Source organism: Neopelma chrysocephalum, unplaced genomic scaffold (assembly GCF_003984885.1).
Source record: "Neopelma chrysocephalum unplaced genomic scaffold, ASM398488v2 Primary Assembly neopelma1_96770, whole genome shotgun sequence".
NCBI classification, from domain to species: domain Eukaryota; kingdom Metazoa; phylum Chordata; class Aves; order Passeriformes; family Pipridae; genus Neopelma; species Neopelma chrysocephalum.
This window is the reverse complement of record NW_020925414.1, coordinates 1,151,443-1,171,870: the sequence shown is the minus strand read 5'-3', so window position 1 is coordinate 1,171,870 and position 20,428 is coordinate 1,151,443. Positions and strand designations below refer to the sequence as shown.

At 38.5% G+C, this 20,428-nt stretch overlaps 1 protein-coding gene across 7 annotated transcripts in view; it reads left to right on the top strand.

The window, feature by feature from the left end:
* The window catches only part of SLC38A9 (solute carrier family 38 member 9), a 46,599-nt gene extending 26,428 nt beyond the window's left edge, over window positions 1-20,171 (top strand). For all 7 annotated transcript variants that reach the window (XM_027709350.1, XM_027709349.1, XM_027709353.1 and 4 more), the window contains 5 exons: window positions 896-1,002; window positions 7,601-7,714; window positions 9,576-9,724; window positions 17,758-17,847; window positions 19,794-20,171. In XM_027709350.1, coding sequence (XP_027565151.1) covers window positions 896-1,002; window positions 7,601-7,714; window positions 9,576-9,724; window positions 17,758-17,847; window positions 19,794-19,959 — 626 coding nt within the window. In that variant the 3' untranslated portion in view covers window positions 19,960-20,171. The remainder of the gene's footprint in view (window positions 1-895; window positions 1,003-7,600; window positions 7,715-9,575; window positions 9,725-17,757; window positions 17,848-19,793) is intronic.
* The last annotated feature ends 257 nt before the right edge of the window (window positions 20,172-20,428 follow it).

Here is a 20,428-nt window from a genome sequence, read left to right as displayed (position 1 = left end):
CCTTCCTGACTTCATAGCACTTTACAGAAACCTGGTTTAAATATGTTTGCATGGAGCACTCTGTGGTTTGATCTGTAAGGGTGTGCAAACCTCTGGTAAGTGTTCTGCTATACTGCTGGATACTTTCAAGAAGCTGAGCTGTCTCAAGGATCTCTAATTGCTGTTAATACTCTGAAGAGTGTATACATTCTTATGTAATACCAAGTAATGTGCTTCAATGATGTTACACATTGGTGAAGTCCTAGACCATTTGCAGCACTTCCAGAATCACCATCTTTTGAACATGATCCTTTGAGTATTAAAAGAAACAGAGCAAAGCTATTCCCATGGACAAAAAAAAAATTTTGTAATATATGCTGTGAAGCATGGTAAGACAAGAAGCTGCTCTGCCTTTCTTTATGCCCTGGTTTGTAAGCAGAACCTCTTAAACATCTACAGATATAATTTTTCCTCTGATAGCATAAGTGACTTCTTAACAACTAAAGACACAGGACAAATGATTCCTTACCCCTGTCTCCCTGGTCAGGAACCAATAGGTACACAGCGTAACTATGCTCAATTCCAGTCTAAAAAATCCTTTCCAGTTAAACTGTTGAGAAGCAGAAAAGCTTGTATGTGTAAATCCTAGATTAACCTAATAATCATTGATGGTTGGTGTCTATTGGAGAAGCCTTGCTGAAAAGCGTGTTATATAGGAATCACTGTCTTCATGCATTTTGTACTTCCTGATTAAATATTTGCGTTGGCTATAGTCCATGATAAGATGGAGTGTCCCATTTCAAAGTGGAGGTTCATGTTTCTACCAGTATGCTCCATAGCAGTATATGTCCTCTGCATTTTGGTATTGTTTGTTTCAAAGAAGTAACTTATTATCACTTTTTTTCGCCTCTTTTAGAGTTTAGAATTCTGTTCCCTCAGCTCACAGGGGTTCTTACACTTGCCTTCTTCATCCACAATTGTGTCATCACACTTCTTCAGAATAACAGGAATCAAGAAAACAATGTAAGTAATTTCACAAGACTGTGCTGATTTGTATCTAGATTTCCAGGCAACAGTAATTTTTTTCCTATCTGACTCTTGAAATCAATCCAGAGACTGTAATAGCTTCAGAAAATGTAACTCATTGTTGTTATTTGATCAGAAAAAGGTTATACATTCTTTTCTTGGCTACCAGGGAATAACAGATGCATTACAAATTTATTCAAATGAAGTCCTTGAGGAACATCCCAAACTTACTTGTGGTCAAGCTGGTATTAAATGGCCAAATTGCACACAAGAGGCAGAAGACTTGACAATGTTGAAAGACTCAAGAAAAACTGACCAATTGAAGAATGAAAAATGCTGGAGAGTATTGGGCACAGGACTGATTTTAGCAGAGTCCTAAACAATAGTTTTAGCATCTAGATAGTAGCTTTTCTTACGGTTGCTTCAGTAGTTTTGTGTCTTAATCCAAGTCAAGGTCCACAGAGAAATCTAACACAATTTAGGAAATTGTCAAAGTTTAAGCCTGGATTGGGAACCTCTGTGATATGTAGTCTTTGGACTGGACCTTTTCCCTTGAAAGAGTTATGCAATGCTCATCCAGCACATCCAGCTGAATCTGTGATCTTTCCTAATCTTCCCACTATAAAATACAAAATAGAGTAAACACAATACGCAGTTAGAGTCTGAGAGTACACTTTTACTGTAACTGCTTTGATTATTTAATTTTTTCCTCCCTACTTTACAGGGGTCTTGTCCAGCCTCATTAAAATCTTAGCTGTAAAAGTAACTACAATAATGTACAAAGAATTTAAAATAATAGCTGGTACAAAATCATAGAATCCCAGAATGCTTTAGGTTGGAAGGGACCTCTGGATGTCATCTTGTCACCCTACTCAAGCAGGGCTACTGGGAGCCAGTTGCCTACACAACACATCAGATAAAATATATCTGGTTTGATTAGTTATAGGTGAAATGCAGATTTTGTGCCAATGCACTGAGATGACCTTTTGCTTTAGTAACCCGCGTAGTCACTTTTTTGTGCTTGTGAACTAAGACCAGCTTGCAAATTACCATTTCTGTTAAGGAGTCGTGAATTCTCCTCCAGGAAAGCTGCTTGAGGTTTATGGACTTCTCTCAAAATAGTTTAACAACTAAAGAGGGAGTTAGTGGAGCTCTGGAGAAAGAAAGCTTAAGTAAGCTTTTTCTCAATTTCCTGAAGAAAATCTTTTGGTGTGAGAAAGGGCAAGATTTCTCTTTAGCTGTGGCTTTCAAATTCTAAAGGCTTGATTTCCAACAATCAGCTCTGTATGCAGAGGAGGCCTAATGCCCTCCTGCCCTCTTAAGGATTTTCCTGTGGATTTTCCCCCTCTATTTACATTAGAGCAAGCAATCAGCTGCAAAGAGCAGCACCTGGAGTCTTCTCCAGCTTGCTTTTTCTGTGTTAAGGAGGAAGAAACTGCTGCCTTCCTGCATTTGAATCAGCTTTTCCAATGCCCTCCCTGGAGCTTAAATTGAATTTCCAAGTCATGGATCCCAAGCCCATGACGGTATTCTTGCATTCCAGAAGAAAGTTCAAATTACACGGAAAGGACACCTTGAAATATGACAGCAAAGATTTTTAATGGGAAATCAGAGTTCTTGTAAGAGTTTTATTTGGCTGGAGATTTCTTTCCCTGTTTGTGGGTGTACAGGAGCCTTTCACCTAGGTCTCAGAAGTGCTTTGCAAATGTTAATGATGCATCTATGCTCTTGAAGAGCTGTTTTGTGATTATGTCACTAAGCTGCTGGATTAAGTGGGAGATTTACATATGTATAGGGCTCTCAGCCTCTGTCATAAGTCAGGGGGTTTTCTTCTATCTATTTATGACACCAAGCTGCATTATTCTGTCGGTATCTCATGGGCAGATACTGATTCAACTCTGAATAAAAACTCTACTATTTTATGGATTGACCTGTTAACATGTCATTTTCTTCAGAGTTCTGTGAAAGGGCACAGAACGTGGCAAGCTAGAAAAACACCATTTTAGTTTGGAAGAGAACTTGCTGAAACTAGTGGTCATAGAACAACTCTCTGGGGAGGTGGAAAAAAATAAAAGAAACAATAACATTCCTTTTATGGAGTTAGAAATTCAAAACAATAGCTGCTTCCATTCTAGTCACAAGCATGTATCACAGCCCAAAGCTAAAACACTCATGGGGGAGGATTCCTCTGACTGCTATTCTGGTACAGTGGTGTGGGTGTGAGAAGAGCAGTGAGTTGGAGTAAGCCAAGCGTCAGCAGGACATCCTGGAGAAGCCCTGTGAGCAGGTTTCTTAGTCTGCAGTTCCAAGCTGGGCTTCCTGTTCACATCTCCTCCTGCTAGCTCCTTGTATTTATCAGTGTGTTTCTACAGTGCCCAGTCAACTGGTTTGAAAACTGATTGCATAAAAATCTAACCCAGCCACAGAAAGGGGTTTAGTTGGGGGTTTTGTTTGTTGAGTTTTCTTCTGATTCATGTCTGGGATCTGTTTCTCTTGAGCAACTGTACAGATGCTGCACAAGCCCAGAGCATGATCTACAGGCATGAACATGCTAGTGCTGTCTTCTAACAGTTGTTTGTGAATATAGCTGGGAGAAAGGCTGGGAACGAGGAGATGTTTTTTGTCCAGATAGTAACTGCAGAAGGCGTGGAGCCGTAAATGATTGTTATTTTCTGTATCGAAACACTGTTTATTGCTTGTAAACAGAGTGAGCTTCCATTTATGGTGACCTACCATTGGTTTTTCCTTCCAGTCAAAATTATGCACAGCGTTATCCATCCTGGTGAAGTACTTTTTTGTCACCCATTTAAATGTTGTCATTTGCCCTTGATGCTTCAACAGGCAAAGTCTGTTTTTATGATATGGATCAAAGTCCTGTTGTGATATTACAGAAACAGTGTCTCTCTTGAGAAGCGACCAGTCTGAAATGGGATGATCAAAAGGTACTGCGAATATGGTAATAATTACTAAGCACTGATACAGGCTTCTTCATCCAAGAAGCAACTCCCCAAACTAGCTTTTACTAGGTTCTGAGTGAACTGTTTTCTCTTTGGGATACAACGGGCAAAACAAGGCCTGGAAGTTGCCTGTTCTTTGTGGCATCACAGAGGAAATACCTGTAGAGCCACAGAGCCTTCATGGGCTGTGTCCAATCCTGTGCCACAGGCCTGGCCAGCACCTGAGTACTGACTAGTCTGTTGGGAGGATACAATGTTTTGTACTTTCAGAGTTTGTTTATTTTCAGCTCCACCTGATTCATCAGGCTCATGCTTTTGTTAGGAGGCTGATTTCTCCCTTTGTTCTGTTGCTGCTGCCGGCCTTGGTCACCCAGTTTTCAGTTCTTCCAGTGGCACTTTTTTTGCTCTATGCATTCGACCACAAAAGCTCCTGGTCAGCAGTAACTGCAGCTAATATATGTTGTCCAGGTTCCACCTCAAAATCTGCCTGTTACTTCAGGTGCACTTGATAAAGGCTTGACAGTTGTCAGGCTGTGATCCTTATGGACTCTGTCTTGCATGTTACCTTTGATATTTCCCTTCCGATCTCATTCCCCCAATACTTCCTTTTTCCAACCACTGTTTTTTTCTACATTTGATTCTTAAATTCTGGGTATGAGGATTGCAGCATTCTCATGCTAGGGCAGCTTTCACCGCAGCGATGTCCATTCTGAATATAAATGTCTCAAGTATCAAATTTTAAATAGAAAAATGCAATTAATGCTCTCACTTAAAATCAATCCTTTTATCTCTCCCTATATGTCCTTTGGTTTTATCTAGAATTGTGCTGTCTGAACTTTATTGTCAAGGTCATTAGGGAGTGAACCCAGCTCTCTTGAGGAGTAATGAACATTAATCAAAAGATGTTCCTGTTATATACACAAACACACATTCTTGTATAAAGATAACCATCTCATATATAGAGGCATATGTTTGCAAGGGAACTGATGGATAAGTTCAGGTTTTTGAGTTGTCTATATTTCTTTTTTTGTAGCTTATGGAAACCAAAATCTGGGTACTCTTTGTATGGTGACAACACCTGAAGAAAACAGTCTATTGTGTTACATGCTATAAAAATACATTATCAAAATTATCTCAGCACTTAGTTTCAGTACAGATTAAAGCATATACCCTTAAGAACTCTAAAAACATGAACTGGTTAGTATAATTGGAGTTAATAATGCACCAGCTATCTACCTTTATTTATGTGAAAGCTAAAGAAAGCATTAAGAATTTTATTTTGGATTTCTTGCCCTCACAACTGCATGTACTTGTCACAGCAAAAATAGTTGTACAGTTGGTTCTAGAACTTATATGTAAGGACAGTACAAAGAAAAACTGAGTTACTATGCTGTTTTTATGCATGAGGAATACATTTAAAATACCAAATTTAAAGCCGGTCTTGGCAGATGATGTGCATTAAGGTCTTGAGTGCATTTTGAACAATTGTCCAAGTCCTGTCTTCAAGAAATGAGAGTCCATATCTTTCTGCAAAACTGTGATTAGTCTCTGACGTGTGCAGTTAATGGAAGCTGCTGATAAATACCTGTAAGAAATCTGGATGCTCAGATTTAGTATTTATAAAATCAGTTTTTAGAGTGGGCACTGATGCTTTTGAAGATGTGGTTGTTGTATAAAAACCTGTACAGCTTCTCATGTCACTGAGGAGAAATTCTACAAATAATTTAAAGAAAATGTTATTGCTCAGCTTCTGATGGGAGTTGATAGTCCTTTACTCAGTGACTAGTGTGAGGGGAGTGAAGATCAGGGAAGCATCTTCTGTATTCATTTAACTGGTTGGCAGGAGGGAGAGGTTGCAGCTAGAAACGTGGTGCAGCTGCTGGGGGCTTGAAGGCTACCCCAGGGCACACGTTCATAGCACGTTGATGCCTTTTTCCTATGAGCTTTTAAAAGGCAAATAATATTTCTCATAAGGCAACAAACTTCTACCACAAAAGTGCTGGCAAAATGAGCAGGAGAGTCCAGTTCCCTCACTAAAACTGGCTTCTATCTGAAAAGATTTTTAATCTAGCGTTTTATACTTTTCTCAGGAACTGCCTTGGCCTTGGAAGAACCCAGAGCAGTATAAAATATGCTTCTTTAGTCAACAAGATAGTGTGAAGAAGCACCAAGGGAAACATTTCCATGCACAGATGTGAGCAAACTTTGCTCATACTCAGTGAGCTGACTGGATTATCATAATTGTCATCCTGGGCTGGAAACAGTATAATCCTAATAATTTGGTCCTGTGCCTAGCTCGTAAGACTTGCTTCTCAGTCTTAGGAAAATAGTGTCACATGTTGAAACATTACTAGTTTCAGAAGCTGATTATGAGCTGAACAAATGCTTTGCTGTAAGGTGATGAGTGTTTTGTAATATACATAAGCCTATACAGAATATAGTTAGTTAATAACAAATGGTCTTCTTAATTTCCAAGAGCAGGAATTCGTGTAGAACAGTAGCCCACCGAGTACATTACTGTGAGGTCACTCTGATGTATATGTGGATTCTGAAGTTTTGTGAAGTACTTGAGTAGCTTTGCTGCTAATTTTTTAGTTCTTTTTGTGTAGTTGAAAATATTTGTGTATATTAGATATTTTATAAATATAGCCAAAATTTTCAGAACTGTACATTGAAGTTTAGATTTAAATCTATACTTAAGTATATGTAATATATTTAAATATGGATATATGACCCTAGTTTCAGCACTGACTCCTGAAAACTTTTGATTATAATTTAGTGCATTTCCCTGGGACATTTAAAGCTGTTTAGTAATAAAGTGTAGGTAGCTAGGATATAGCATAGGTAATTTTAAATGAAAGTGTCATTATAAAATACAATACTAAAGGTAAAGGACATGTATATGACTACCTATATATATACATATATATATATATATATGACATATATGTGACTACCTATACTTTTCTTTTTTGTGTTCTGTTTGTATTTTTTTATGTAATGGTGTACTAGCTATGTCTTCCATTATTATGCCATTCATACAGAAGCCTAATGTATTAGATTCTGGTTTGGAGACAGTGTACCATCCTCTTAGGTTCCAAAGCACCTTCTTAAAAAATGTCCCTTACATTATATCAGCAGTTGGGTAGCTGATGCCTTTGATTGCAAGATATTATTTGTGATAAGAAATTTGACTTATGGCATTGCTGGGCTTTCTGTCTTAGACAAGTGTGTCTGTGTCCCAGGGCTCGTAGCAGGAATAGGTGAATGTAAGAAAGTAGAGGGTGTTTCTTGTTTGTTTTAATAACTAGTGTATGTTTGGGCATCCAGCAATAACATGCTACATCTATTGGCATATCTCTTTCATGGTACCTTTTCAGTATTTTAAGAGATAAATAATAATTGTTGAGCTTCACTTTGGTATATCTCCTTGCAGCTTTCGGATCTGACTGGGACCATTTAATCTACTGATTTAAGCAGTAGAAAGTAAAAATGTTTAAGTAATAGTAATAAATATAAAAAAGTAATATATATAAAAGGAGCAATAACAAAGGCAATAGACATATTCTCATGAAGTTTTTATTTCTTATGGGTTTGTGTGTCAGTGCTTGCCAAAATAAAATCTTGGTTTTCCTCAGGTGAGAGATCTCTCTATTGCATACTTCCTGGTGGGACTAACATACCTGTATGTTGGAGTGATTATTTTTGCATCCTTTCCTTCTCCACCGTTATCCAAAGAATGTATTGAACAGGTGAGATATTTTACTGCTGTATCTGTTTCACAGAATTACAGAATGGGTCAGGTTGGAAAGGACCACAGAGGGTCATCTGGTCCTATCTCCCTGCTTAAGCAGGGTTATCCTGAAGTACATGGCACAGGATTGCATCCAGATGGTTCCTGAATATCTCCAGTGAGGGAGAGTCCACAACCTCTCTGGGCAACCTGTTGCGGTGTACCGTTACCTGCACAGCAAAGAAATTCTTTCTCATGTACAGATGGAACTTCCTGTGCATCAGTTTCTTCCCATTGCCTCTTGTCCTATTGCTTGGCACCACTGGGAAGAGCCTGGTTCCATCCTCTTGACACCCTCCGTTCAAATACTTATATATATTGATAAGGTCCAATGAGAATAGGCCCAACTCTCCCTCAGCCTTTCTTCATAAGAGGAGCTCCAGTCCCTTTATCATCTTCGTTGCCCTCCACAGGACCTGCTCCAGGAGCTCCATATCTCTCTTTTACTGAGGAGCCCAGAAATGGGCACAGCACTCCAGATATCGCCTCACTGGGGCTAAGTAGAGGGGAAGGATCAGCTCCCTTGACCTGCTGGCAATGCTCTTCCTAATGCACTCCAGAATACCATGTTTGTCCTTAACTTTTTAATAAATATATAATAAGAAAGGAACAGCTACTGCTTCTTGCTTCATGACCGAACTCTGGCAGACACATCTGCCCTTGACTGTGGTCAGGTGGCTAACACCTCGTGGGCACTACCACAAGCAGATGAGTAATGCTTGTATTATCTCATTTATATTTATGTATGGTTGCCAATATTTCTGAAAAAAACAAACATTTTATAAATACTCTGTGAAAGTGATGAAGAAAGGACCAAAATGAAAAAGTGAACAGCTGAGACTTTAATTTTTTTAGCTTCATTAATCCTGAAAAGTTTATGTTTAGTTGTGTGTGCAGTGACCAATCCCACTCATTGGGACTCTGGAAGAAACAAAATGTGAATGCAAGCTTGAGTAGATTTGGAGTTTAATACTATGGTGAACCTTGCCATCAGAGTTCTTCAGATAACAGCACCACATGAAACACCCTATGAAGGCTATTAAATTCTTATCTGCTTATAGGCAAGCCTGATTTCCACACCCTAAATTGCTTCAGAGAGAGAAGTTATCAGCTGGGGATCCATTTCATGTCAGGTGTTCCATGTCTCTTGCATAATATCTAGCAATAAGTCAAAGGCTTCCTCTGACTGTAAATCAGTTAGAACTGGTACCACTGTTAAACCATGACATGATTTTTTGAACCATCTGAACTAGCTTCACAGAATGAAGTTCACCATTAGACGACAAATTATTTTCTTCCCATTTATTTTCTTTAGTTTATGAAGCCATTTGTGTATTTCTATGATACTTAAGTCTTATAATACTTTTTCAGCTGTTCCTACTTGTAGTATATGATCCCTTCCTCATTTGTATATGGTGCAGTTTTGCTTAATAAATAACTGTTTTTAAAAACTATGTATGATATGACAGGTAATAGGAGCATATGAATCTATCTACCTAAAAATCTATCTATCTATCTAAAAGGTCAGCTGGCCCTTCCACAGCCTGGATTATTTGAGGATATTCAGAAGATTAGAAAATAATTCCTTATGTAATACTAATATTAACACTGACACCAGCATAGTAATATTCAAAAATCCGTTGATATTTGGTGGCAAACCAGTCATAAAAGAGGGAGAAGGTATTTCATGTTATGGAGTTCATTTAACAATTGTAGTTGCTTGGATTTTATCCCATTCTTGCTGACATGTAGGTATTAAAATAAGCAGGTACATGCAATCAAGCCACCATTGATAAATGTAACACTATTTATATGTCCAGAATTTTCTAGATAATTTTCCCAGTGATGACATCATGTCATTTGTTGCAAGAATATTCCTGCTGTTCCAGATGATGACTGTATACCCACTGTTGGGCTATCTGGCACGAGTTCAGCTGTTAAGACAGTTTTTTGGAAACGCTTACCCAAGGTAAGAATTCTGTTCCTTGACAAGAGCTTGGCACACTTTGCTTAACTGACTTTCTTTTGGCTAGGCTTTTGGAGAATTCCACTGTACATTAGATACATTTCATAACCTAGTTTCACGCTGTTTGTAGAGTCAGGGTGAATAGGCATGCAAAATAAACTTGCCTGCAAACTCCTACAGCTTGGCAAAGCAGAGTAGGGGATGTTCTTTTCGTTTAGCTCTTCATTTTGTCAGTAAACAGAGGAATTTTGTCAATACAGTCCTTTTGTGTTATGCATTTATATGGCAAAACAGAAGTTGTGCAGGAAAAAAAATTGCTTAGTCCAGAAGCATTTAATCTAGTAGTCTTTAAGTTGTGAAGGACATACACTCTGGATATTAACCTTTCAGCATGGCATCTGTGTTTTGATTGTGCATGATTAGTAATCATCCATCTGTTTTTAAACAGAGCTAATAGCTAAGAGAGTTGTTAGCTGTGCTATCTGGGCTGCTGCTATGCTTATAAAAATAGCTTTTTACATGCTAATTTCAGAGGTGAGCCACACCCCTGCATTTGTACAATCTCTGAACTCCAGGGAAGAGCTGATCCAGATTTCAATTTTAGTTTGTTTTTTAAGTAAAGCCTGGGACATTTATATTTGGACTATCGTGTGAATTTGTCACAGCTGACAAGTTGACATTTATCTCCCAAGTTTCTTATTTTATGTTGTGAAAACTGTTGATTAGGGAAAGGAAAAAAAGGGTTCTCAGGAAGGAGTGTGAATTTCCTCTGTGGTATCAGCAGTAGCATACAAGTCTGCAAAGATGTTGTTCCAAGTTTCACGTTTCTTATGAGTCCTAAAATAGGTATCAGAAGTTTTAGAAATTGAATGCCTAAAATTAGCCAGTGAAATAAGTGCCTGCTTTTTTTGATGCTAAATTGTATACAGTTCAATGTTGAGGAGATTTTTAGGAACTACTACAAGTTACTGTTGGAAACAAGGCCATTTATTTAAGTGCTAAACATGGATTTCACAACCACTGAGAAATAGTCATGTCCTTTATATTATGTGCATGTGCCTCTTCCTATCTCCTCCCTCCAGTTACTCCCTGACCAGAATTGTTTTCATTTCCCTCATGCCCTCTTCTAGAACCTACAGCTTCATTCTTGTCTCTTCTCAGGTTAATTCCAGCTTGCTGTTTTAAGCCTTCATGGTATGATGAATGTGGTGATACAAATACTTCCTTGGTTCTTGTCTCCAGGGTATCTTGTGGGTAGCTTCACTCATTTTTTAAGTTAATTTTTTTTTTAGAGACTCCTTTTAGGGAGGCATTTAGAGCTTCTGAGAAGTCAAAAGTAGTTCCTAGGAAGCCACAGAAATTGCTCTGACCTATAGTGATAAGGTAGCATATTCTGGCTGATTGGCTGTGTCTCCTTCTCTAGTATTCCAGGTGTCTTAAATATAGCACAAAAATCACTCAAATAACCTTCAGACTCTGGCTTCTGTGCATTTACAACAGCCAAGGTCAGCCCTAGTTTTTTTCTATGCAATGAGGGCTAACTGAAGGGTGGTAGCAAACACAGAACATGTTCTGTTTGCTGGTAGCAAACACAGGACATAGGAGGATAGTAAAGGTTTAGTACCTGGTTGTGAAATATGTCTTCATGACTGGTTTTTAGTCATAAGCTGATAAAGGTCCTTTAGTGGCACTGTATCTTTATCACCTCTCTAGGAAAAACTTCAGTATTTTTGGTTTTTTCCCAGAACTGCTTCTGTGGGGAAACATTTTGCAAATACAAAGATGTAGCTTTTAGTGACATAAACTGATGTCTTACTGGGGAACCTGTTGATCCACTCTGAAGAACCTACCTGGAAATATTAAGTTCCATGGCTTTTGTGTAGGAAAATGAGCACTCTACTAGTAGTTTGATAAACTCGGCTTCTTTTGTTGAAATCCTCAATAATTGAGGCTAACAGCTCTTGGGCAGTAAGAAGACTAACTGTGAGACTCATGCTGTAGCTCTTAGGTGGAAGAGAATATTCTAGGTCATGTGTCTAAAGAAGATTTTGGTGTTAGTAGTGAACTAAGAGGATGAAGCAGGAGGAAAAGAGCTGAGGCTCTTTTAAAGCCTCCTTTAACCCTGTGATTCAATGTGCTAAATCACATATCTTTCCATAGGTGCATCTTTCCTATATTGTTTTCTTTGCAGCTAAAAGAAGGTTATAAATTTGCTTTCTGGCTATAATTGTCCAAACAACAACAACAACAAAATTTCACAAAAACACCTCCTGCTTTTGGTCCTTGGTCCAAGTCTCCATTATAAATTTTCCTATCCTCATTTTTAAGCTGTGGGGTGCTCCACATGGAAGCTCACTGATTTTAAAAGTCAGGCTTCTTCATATCAGCAGTTGTTTGCAGATGTGGGTACCTGCTACTATGGATGGAGTTAACAGATAGCCATGAAGGTATTAGCAGGAGCACTTGTAAGGCGGGAGGGATGCATTTTAAAGCTCATAGCTTTTTCACACAATGGTTTACAGGGCTGCCAGATAGTTTTTATTTCCTAGTAGTGATTGTGTTGGTCAGATCCATTTCATTCTTTGGGTTTTACTCCTTTTTCTTTAATATTTTCTGACACTGGTTATAATGAAGCACCAAGATATTAGTTTCTGTCTTGCAGTTCATAGTTTTGATAATTGGTATAACCCAAGGCAAATTCTACCAAATCCTAGTTCATAACCCGTTCTTTGCTGATAGGCCATGGATTATAATTGGATTATAATGAGAAACTATTTACTCATCTTCAGAGGAGCTTTTACAGTCTGAAGACTGATTTGCATCTCTTCTGTCCCATGATTTTTAGATATTTTGTAGTCCTATGCTGTGTATGTCTATAGTGTATCCTAACCCATAGTCTTGAGTGATGAAGCAACTCGCATTCTCGAAACTTAAAAGCTTAAGTAGACAATAAATAACTTTTTCTTCTCACAAGTTTCACATTAAGCATCAGCTGAACAATGGGAACTTGCTTGTCTGAAGCATAAGGGTAATGAGTATCCTGTGTCTTCCAGCAGTCAGGAATACAGTGAAAGTGCCTCTGATTCTACGAAGGAGGATTCTCTTGCCCTTATGTATCAATGTCAGTCACCTGTGTCTCTGCCTATCTTAAAAGCAAGTACATGTGTAGACATGCTGCACACAGTAGTCTTCAGACAGGTATCATCACATATAATCGTAGAATGATTTGGATTGGAAAGGACTTTAAAGACCATCTCGTTCCAATCCTTCTGCCATGGGCAGAAACACTTTTCACTAGACCAGGTTGCTCAGAGCCCTGTCCAGCTTGGCCTTGAACAGTTCCAGAGATGGAACATCCACAACTGCTCTGGGCAACCTTTGAACCCATTACTCCTTGTCCTATCACTATAGTTCCTGAAGAAAAGCCCCTCTCTGGCTTCCTCTTCAGATACTAGAATGTTGCTATGAGGTCTCCACGCAACCTTCTCTTCTCCAGGCTGAACAGGCCCAACTTTCTCAGCCTGTCTTAGTAGAGGAGTTGCTCTAGTCCTCTTATCAACTTCATGGCCCTCCTCTGGACTTGCTCCAACAGTTAGGTCTCTTTCTTATGTTGTGGCCACTAGAACTGTATGCAGCACTCCAGGTGGGGTCTCACAAGAGCAGAGTAGAGGGATAGAATCACCACCCTCAACCTGCTGGCCACACTGCTTTTGATGCAGCCCAGGATTTCTGGGCTGTGAGCACACATTGCCAGCTCATGTTGAGTTTTACATCAACCATCACCCCCAAGTCCTTCTCCACAGGGCTGCTCTCAATCACTTCTCCACTCAACCTGTAGTTGTGCCTGGGATTACCCTGACCCACGTGTAGGACCTTGCACTTTGCTTTGTAGAACTTCATGAGGTTTGCATTGGTCCAACATGTCAAGGTCCTTCCTGATGGCATCCCTTCCCTCCAGCTTGTTTACTGCTCCACACAGCTTGGTGCCGAGGGTGCACTTGATGTCACTGAGCGTTCAGCTTTTCTCTGCTTACTACAAAAGATTTAAAAACAAGAGAAGACATCTTAATTCCTTCTTTCATTTTGCAAAATATGTGCTAGTGTACAGATTACAACATAGTGATGTACTGGGACAAAACCCAAGGAACTTTTCATTCTCTCTGCTCTCCCTGGTGATGTAAAGGAAGGCCAAAATATTGTGTATTTGGAAATTACTTTCTTTTCTAAAGTGGGATATGTTTGTAATGGCATCACTTAACAGCTGACTTAGAGCCAGAGGCGTGTACTTTGTCTGCTATTTCTTACGTGACTCTGGATCTTCTTATATGTACAGAAAGCCAATTTTTTTATTATTGTTTCTGGCTCTTGGCTGCACTGATACTTGTGACAGAGATTCCCTTGATTAATTATATGCTGTATATAAAATGCTTTTTACAGCCATCTGATAACTTTTTGAAACTTTTTATCATCTTTCCTGTCCTGAGAGGTTAAATTAGCTGATGGAAAAAAATCACTTTGCTTTTTCTAATGATTGTCCTCCCTTTACTCCATGGTAGCCCAGCAGACCTACCAGTTCTCCCACAGATATATGTCTTCTGATGGAATGAAATACATTTCTGCTGTTTCCATGTATGATTGCTTATCTGCTCTTCACCTGGCTGCTGTCTTGCTTCTTGGCGGTTGTGATTCATAGTCTTTTGACCAATGTCACTTGAGCGAGATTTCCATGAAGAAAATGCATTTTTAGATACAGTAACCTTTCAAAAATTCTTACTTAAATGACCCTGATTTGCTTTTTCTTTGCTTTCCAGTTTCCCTTGTTGTGTCTGTTCACCTTGTGACTCCACGCTGAGTCCAGCACTTCTGCTAATTTCCTTACATCTGACCTGAGGGGATTTAAAATCAATTTCTTTCTTTAAATTTCTCCTGCACATTTGTCATGATTCTTACTTTGAGGATGCCAGAATTACTTAGATATTTATGGTCACTGCTATTCAGTGACTTAAGTGTAACTGCCAGTTCCACAGGAGACAACTTGATGGAGCAAATCCTGTAACGATCTTCAGGCATTGTTGTTTCTCTGCTCTGTCAGTCTGAAATGTTAACCTTGCAATGTGGAAAAAAAGGAGAAAGCTTGAATTTTTTTAAATCTTTATTTTTTTCCTCCATTTTTGTGGGATTGCAGGATTTTTGCAGGTGAGCAGTGATTCCCTTTATAATAAAGAACTAGAGCCTTCCTCTGTCTAACCCAGAATATTGAGACTGAGGACAGAATATGAAAGACTTGCCATGGGTGTGCCTCCTGTGTGAATTAACAGCCTCCTTCAGACAACCCATCCTGTGCCTCAGAGCAGCAGCCCTAACCAGGCTGCCAAGGTGGACAGTCCAGCCTTGGAATGGGACGCCCAACTCTGCTGCCATGGACCATGAGGAAGAAAGTTACACTGCTTAGAAAACAGTTGTATGGTAGCAGGGTAGTAGATAAAAATGGGGCAAATCTTTTGTGATCTCCGACATCATCTAAATACTTTTCTTCTTACTGTTAGAATAAGCAGAGGTGGTATGGTGATGCCCCCCAAAAACGCTGTTTTTCTGACATCATTTTGCAACGTGTGGCGACCATTAGTTGTACTGTAAGCCAGTGTCAGGCTAAACCTGAGCAATTTAGAACTTGCTAAAATGTCACAGGCTATGAGAAATGTTTGTCCTGTCTGGAATACACCTATGTGAAACTTTACAGTCTTATGAAAAGTACTATATCAAATAATACAGCTACTAGTAGCCCTAGATATCAGATTTTACTTTATTCAGAAGGATAGAGCTTTTTTCTAAATGGTATTGTCTTTCTCTCCACAAGAATGAGGCTTTTTCCTGTCCTGGAGATGAGATGAGCTACGAATATCTGCCTAGGTAAAAGAAAGAGTTTGCAGGTTAAATATCTGTTGTCCAATAATATAGTTACAGCTCAGGCCATTTCAAAAGGTAGAATATGGAGCAAGGATGTTTTGGGAAAAAAATGCAGTGTAGTCTTTTGCATTGAAAGCAGACCTTCTGCTTTGGTATTGTTCTTGAGGATCCTGCTTAATTGTAACAATTAAAACTGGAAAGCAGTACTCCACAAGAGTTGCTTTGGAGGCTCCAACATCTTGGGACCCTTGTTTTCAATAGAGCCAAAACACTCTGTCCCCCTGCAACCCAATAATTTTTTCCCAGAACAAGAAATTGAAAAATGTTTCATTTCAAACAGACATACACACACACCCCCTTTGCTTTTGAGGTTATAAGAATCTGGAATTAATTTTTTTAGAAGCAACAGCTTCAAACAACAAAATCATGTCTTGTGTTTTAAAGCATGCCAGAATGAAATATTTTGGAATTTTTTCAGGTTTTCTGCTAAAATACTCTGAGCTGACACAAATTTGCAAAACATTTTTGAATTACTAAGCCTGCACTCTTTTTAGTCCCTCTTGCTAAAAAAATAATTGCAGTAAAAATGGAATGGAAGAAGTGCTGTCATTTTCATAAACTTTTGGCTTCAATTTGTGCTATTTGACAGTAAGATTTGCAAGCTGCTGTACGTGCGAGGAGAGAGGAAGTAGTTTTTAATGGCAGAGACGTTTTTGTGAACAGTTTAGTTAATTGGCTTTCCTTAGTAATATTAGAGAAACTGTACACATTTGGTCCTTCTGTCCTTAATAAATCTGATTCTTGGGATTTTATTTTTTATTTGTAGGGTTTTACCAAGTTTATATCCAATTCCATTTTTGTTAAACTTTCATCTGCTGTATTCCCACTGCAGTCTTGAGTTCTCCTCAAGGTACACCTCTTGTACCGCTGTTAAAAAATTAAAGGTATTATTTCTGTCTTTTAGAAATCAGTTTTTAAGAGTGAAGTTTAGAAATAGTCTATAGCTTAAACTATTCCTTTGTGGTTTAATTACCTTCATTCCCCTAAACTTTAATGAGACTACTCCGTGTCTCTAAACTTTCTTCCTAACTTGGAAACTGGCAGGCAGCCTTTCAGCCATGGAAGTTGTCACTTTTAAAAAGTTTTTTAGTTAGTGACATCCTCCATAATACACATACTTTCTACAGTGAAGAAAAAAATAGCCCTGGCTTACAGATTTTGTATTTTAGGAAATCATATCCTCCAGAAGAATAAACAAAACCTGTAAGTGTATGTATGTTTCCTCTGTGTGAATTCTTTTTTCCTTTCATAGAAACAGCTGTGTGACCAAAATACCACAGGTTTTAATTATATTTTCTGATCTTACCTTATGTTAAAATATGCCAACATTTCATGTTCTCAAAAGTGATACTCTCTTGAGTCTCAGCTCTGTGCCTAACTACACTGAATTTGTCTGATGCATTATAAGCTGCTTTGCAGAACAGAAAATCTCCATTTTTTCATCCTTAATGTGAAAGGAAAGCAACAGGAAAATGATTTTTAAAAACAAATTCAACAAAAAATTCCAACATAAATAGGACACAGGTTATATACTAAATGGCATCCATCATTCTCCTTAAAGGTTTGTCCTCTATCAAAATGCAGTAGAGTGTTTTAAGGTGTTATTTCCCTGCTAGTAGTCTATGTAATGTTTTCCACTTGATGCATCTTTTCCTTTCTTCTGGTTTCCGTTAGTCCACTTTAAGTAGTTCTGATTATTCTCTGAACAAGGTAATGCTTTCTTGTGGGAATTAAGTTATATGATATTGTTTCTTGGGTATTTGAATATCCATCTGAAATACTTGGGTGCTGAATACCACGTATGGCTTTTTTCAGAAGAATTGCCAAATTATGCATTCTTACTCCTTAAGAATATTTTGAGTCAAAACAGTAGATATTTAAAAATTGGCACTGATTATTCAGTAGATGATATGTTTGCTGTGAAATTAATTAGATTTAATAGGGTGAGTCATGCAAATGGAAACACCATCCATGTACCAGTTAAATGTTAGTGAAAATGAAGGATAATTGGTAGTATTTGGTAAGAAATACAGCATAGATTTTAACATTGTTTCTTCACTTTCCTGAAGCCTTTTCCATGTGCTCGCCCTGAACCTTGCAATTGTAGGAGCTGGAGTAGCAATGGCAAGATTTTACCCAAATATAGGAGGTATCATAAGGTGAGTGTTGCTTGCAGGGAGCTTCCCTGTGGCATTGCTACATGTTTGCCTCTTGATGTTGAAAAGGAACAGTAATAATTGAATCTTCATATTTCGTGAGTTTTACACCTTCTTACGTTATAAATAATGACTTCTATAAACAATCAGCTCTTTCAGAGTTCTGCCAAGCAGCCATCTGTAATTGTGCCTCTGTATCTGAGGTTGTTGGGATGATTCTCCAATTTTATTGAAGCTCTGTCTGAGGGCTTTGTAACTATACACATAAAAGAATATGGTGTTAGTAGAAAAGTTGGTTGGTTATTGTGTATCTTCTCTCAAGTTTTTGTTTTGTGTTAAGACCATTTGAAGCTGGTTTGAAAGTCCACAATAAAAATTCCAAGAAAGTAAGTAACTTTAAAGGGAAAAGTGACATAAAAGTTGTGTTTCTGAATGATATCTTAAATTTACTATGTCGATGAACACCTAGGATTTCTATAATTGGGAAATATTAGCGGAAATAATCTTTAAAAGTTTTTTTTTCTACATATGACATCACTGTATTTATAAGCATCATCATTCATTCCTGGTTTGCATCTTTCCTACAGCAACCAGGAGAGGGAGGTGTTTAAAAATATAGAAATCTGCAATTATAAAACCAGAATGACAGGCTTGGGTCTGACCAGAGTAGCAAAATAACTTACTTTTGCTCAGTGGCTGATCTTTTTGGGTTTTTCCCATTTCCTTTTTTTCTTCTACCTCTCTTTTTAGTGAAAATTTTTGTATTCCAGTAATAGAGATGGTCTAGTTAATCATCATCATATAATCATAGAATGATAGAATAGACCTTAAGGTTGGAAGGAATCTAAAAGATCATCTAGTTAGAACCCCTCTGCCATGGGCAGGAACACATACCACTAGACCAGGTTGCTCAAAGCCCCATCCAACCTGGCCTTGAACACTTCCAGGGATGGGGAGTCTAGGACCTCTCTGGGCAACCTGTTCCAGTGCCTCACCATCCTCACAGTAAAGAATTTCTTCCTAATATCTAAATACAAATAAATATCATGCAATACATTTCTCTGTTTGCAAACTGATCCTGACCTATGCTATTGTGTCCATATTGTGCATAGTAACCAGACATTTTGAACTGTGAATTTCCAGCAGATATAAATTGTCTGTATACAGTCTAACTTGGGGATTTGCTGGTTTTGTGTTTCAGATTACCGAAACTGTATTGTGATGTTACTCTGTATTGTGCTGTTTCCTTTGTCTAAAAGGAATGTTCAAATATTTGAAACAAAATATGTTGTTAGTTAATAATGCACACTTGGCTGCAGGTGAAAATAAAGAGATTTTTGTAAGCAGGGGAGAGGTTAGAAGAAGAACAGTTGCATGTTTCCCTTGCTGTGGTTGATCGTGTTGCTAGAAGGGCATGTTGTTCCTTTCAGGTCTAGAGAATGGTTTGCTAGAAGCTCATTAAATAAATTAAAATAAGAGTTGCAGATTCAGGAGCATTTCTATGCTTACATGTGCTAACATGTGTCCTCCGATGGCTGGGATGCAATGAGCTTTGCCGTTCTGACAGTAAAGAATGTGTAACAAAGGATGCACTGTGCAGTCTCTTTCTGTTGCATGTTGACAAATTTCCCCAAAGAAAGTAGAAACATTGAGTCAAAGATAAGGGAGTCAGTCCCCAGCAGCGGCAGGGGATGTAATTGAAGTGACAGAGGCATGTCAGAGTGTGGGTGCAGGTGAGCAGAGGGTGATAATGAAGTGCTAGTGAAGAAAGTGAAGGATAGCAAGGAACAGAAATTGATGTTTAGTGACTGCAAATGGTGTTCATCCAGTCTGTTCATTGGTTTAAGGGGGGGGAAATGACAACAAAAAATAAGAATAAATGCAAAGAATCCTTCTTTCTTTTTTTTCCCTTCTTCCCCCCTTTTTCCCCCCACTTCCCTGTCCCTTAGATACTCTGGAGCAACATGTGGTCTGGCCTTTGTATTCGTGTATCCATCCCTCATCTACGTGATCTCTCTGCACCGTGCTGGGCAGCTGACGTGGCCAGCATTGATCGCTCACATCTTTATAATCCTCCTTGGACTGGCTAATCTGATTGCACAATTCCTATTGTGAAAACTCCCCCTTCTCCCTGTGGCTGTCACAAGTGGTACTGTGATATTTGGCAACCTTGAGCAACACTGTCAGGCATGAGAACAGTGCTCAATGTGATGATCTTGAGAAAAGCAGCACCTTTGAAACAAATTCAAAACACATCTTTCAAGCGCTTGACAGGAAAACCGTCTTGCTCCTCTGAAAACACAGTTTTATGAGAAGTGAAGTGGTTCAGATATTCAAAAATTAATGAAGCTCAAATGTTTTAATTTTTTACAGCACACTTCTCAAAACACAAAGCTTTCAGCCTCAGGCTGTGGAACTCTTTCCAAGGGGACTATCGTTACCTTGATTAACAAGCATGCTTTCTCAGTATTGTTCAGTGACTCTTTGAAATGCTCTTTTGTTGAAGTTATTTTCCTGGTTTGTTTGGAAAATGAAGAAATTATTGTATTTTCTTTTTTTTTTTTGTTAATTTATAGTCATGTGG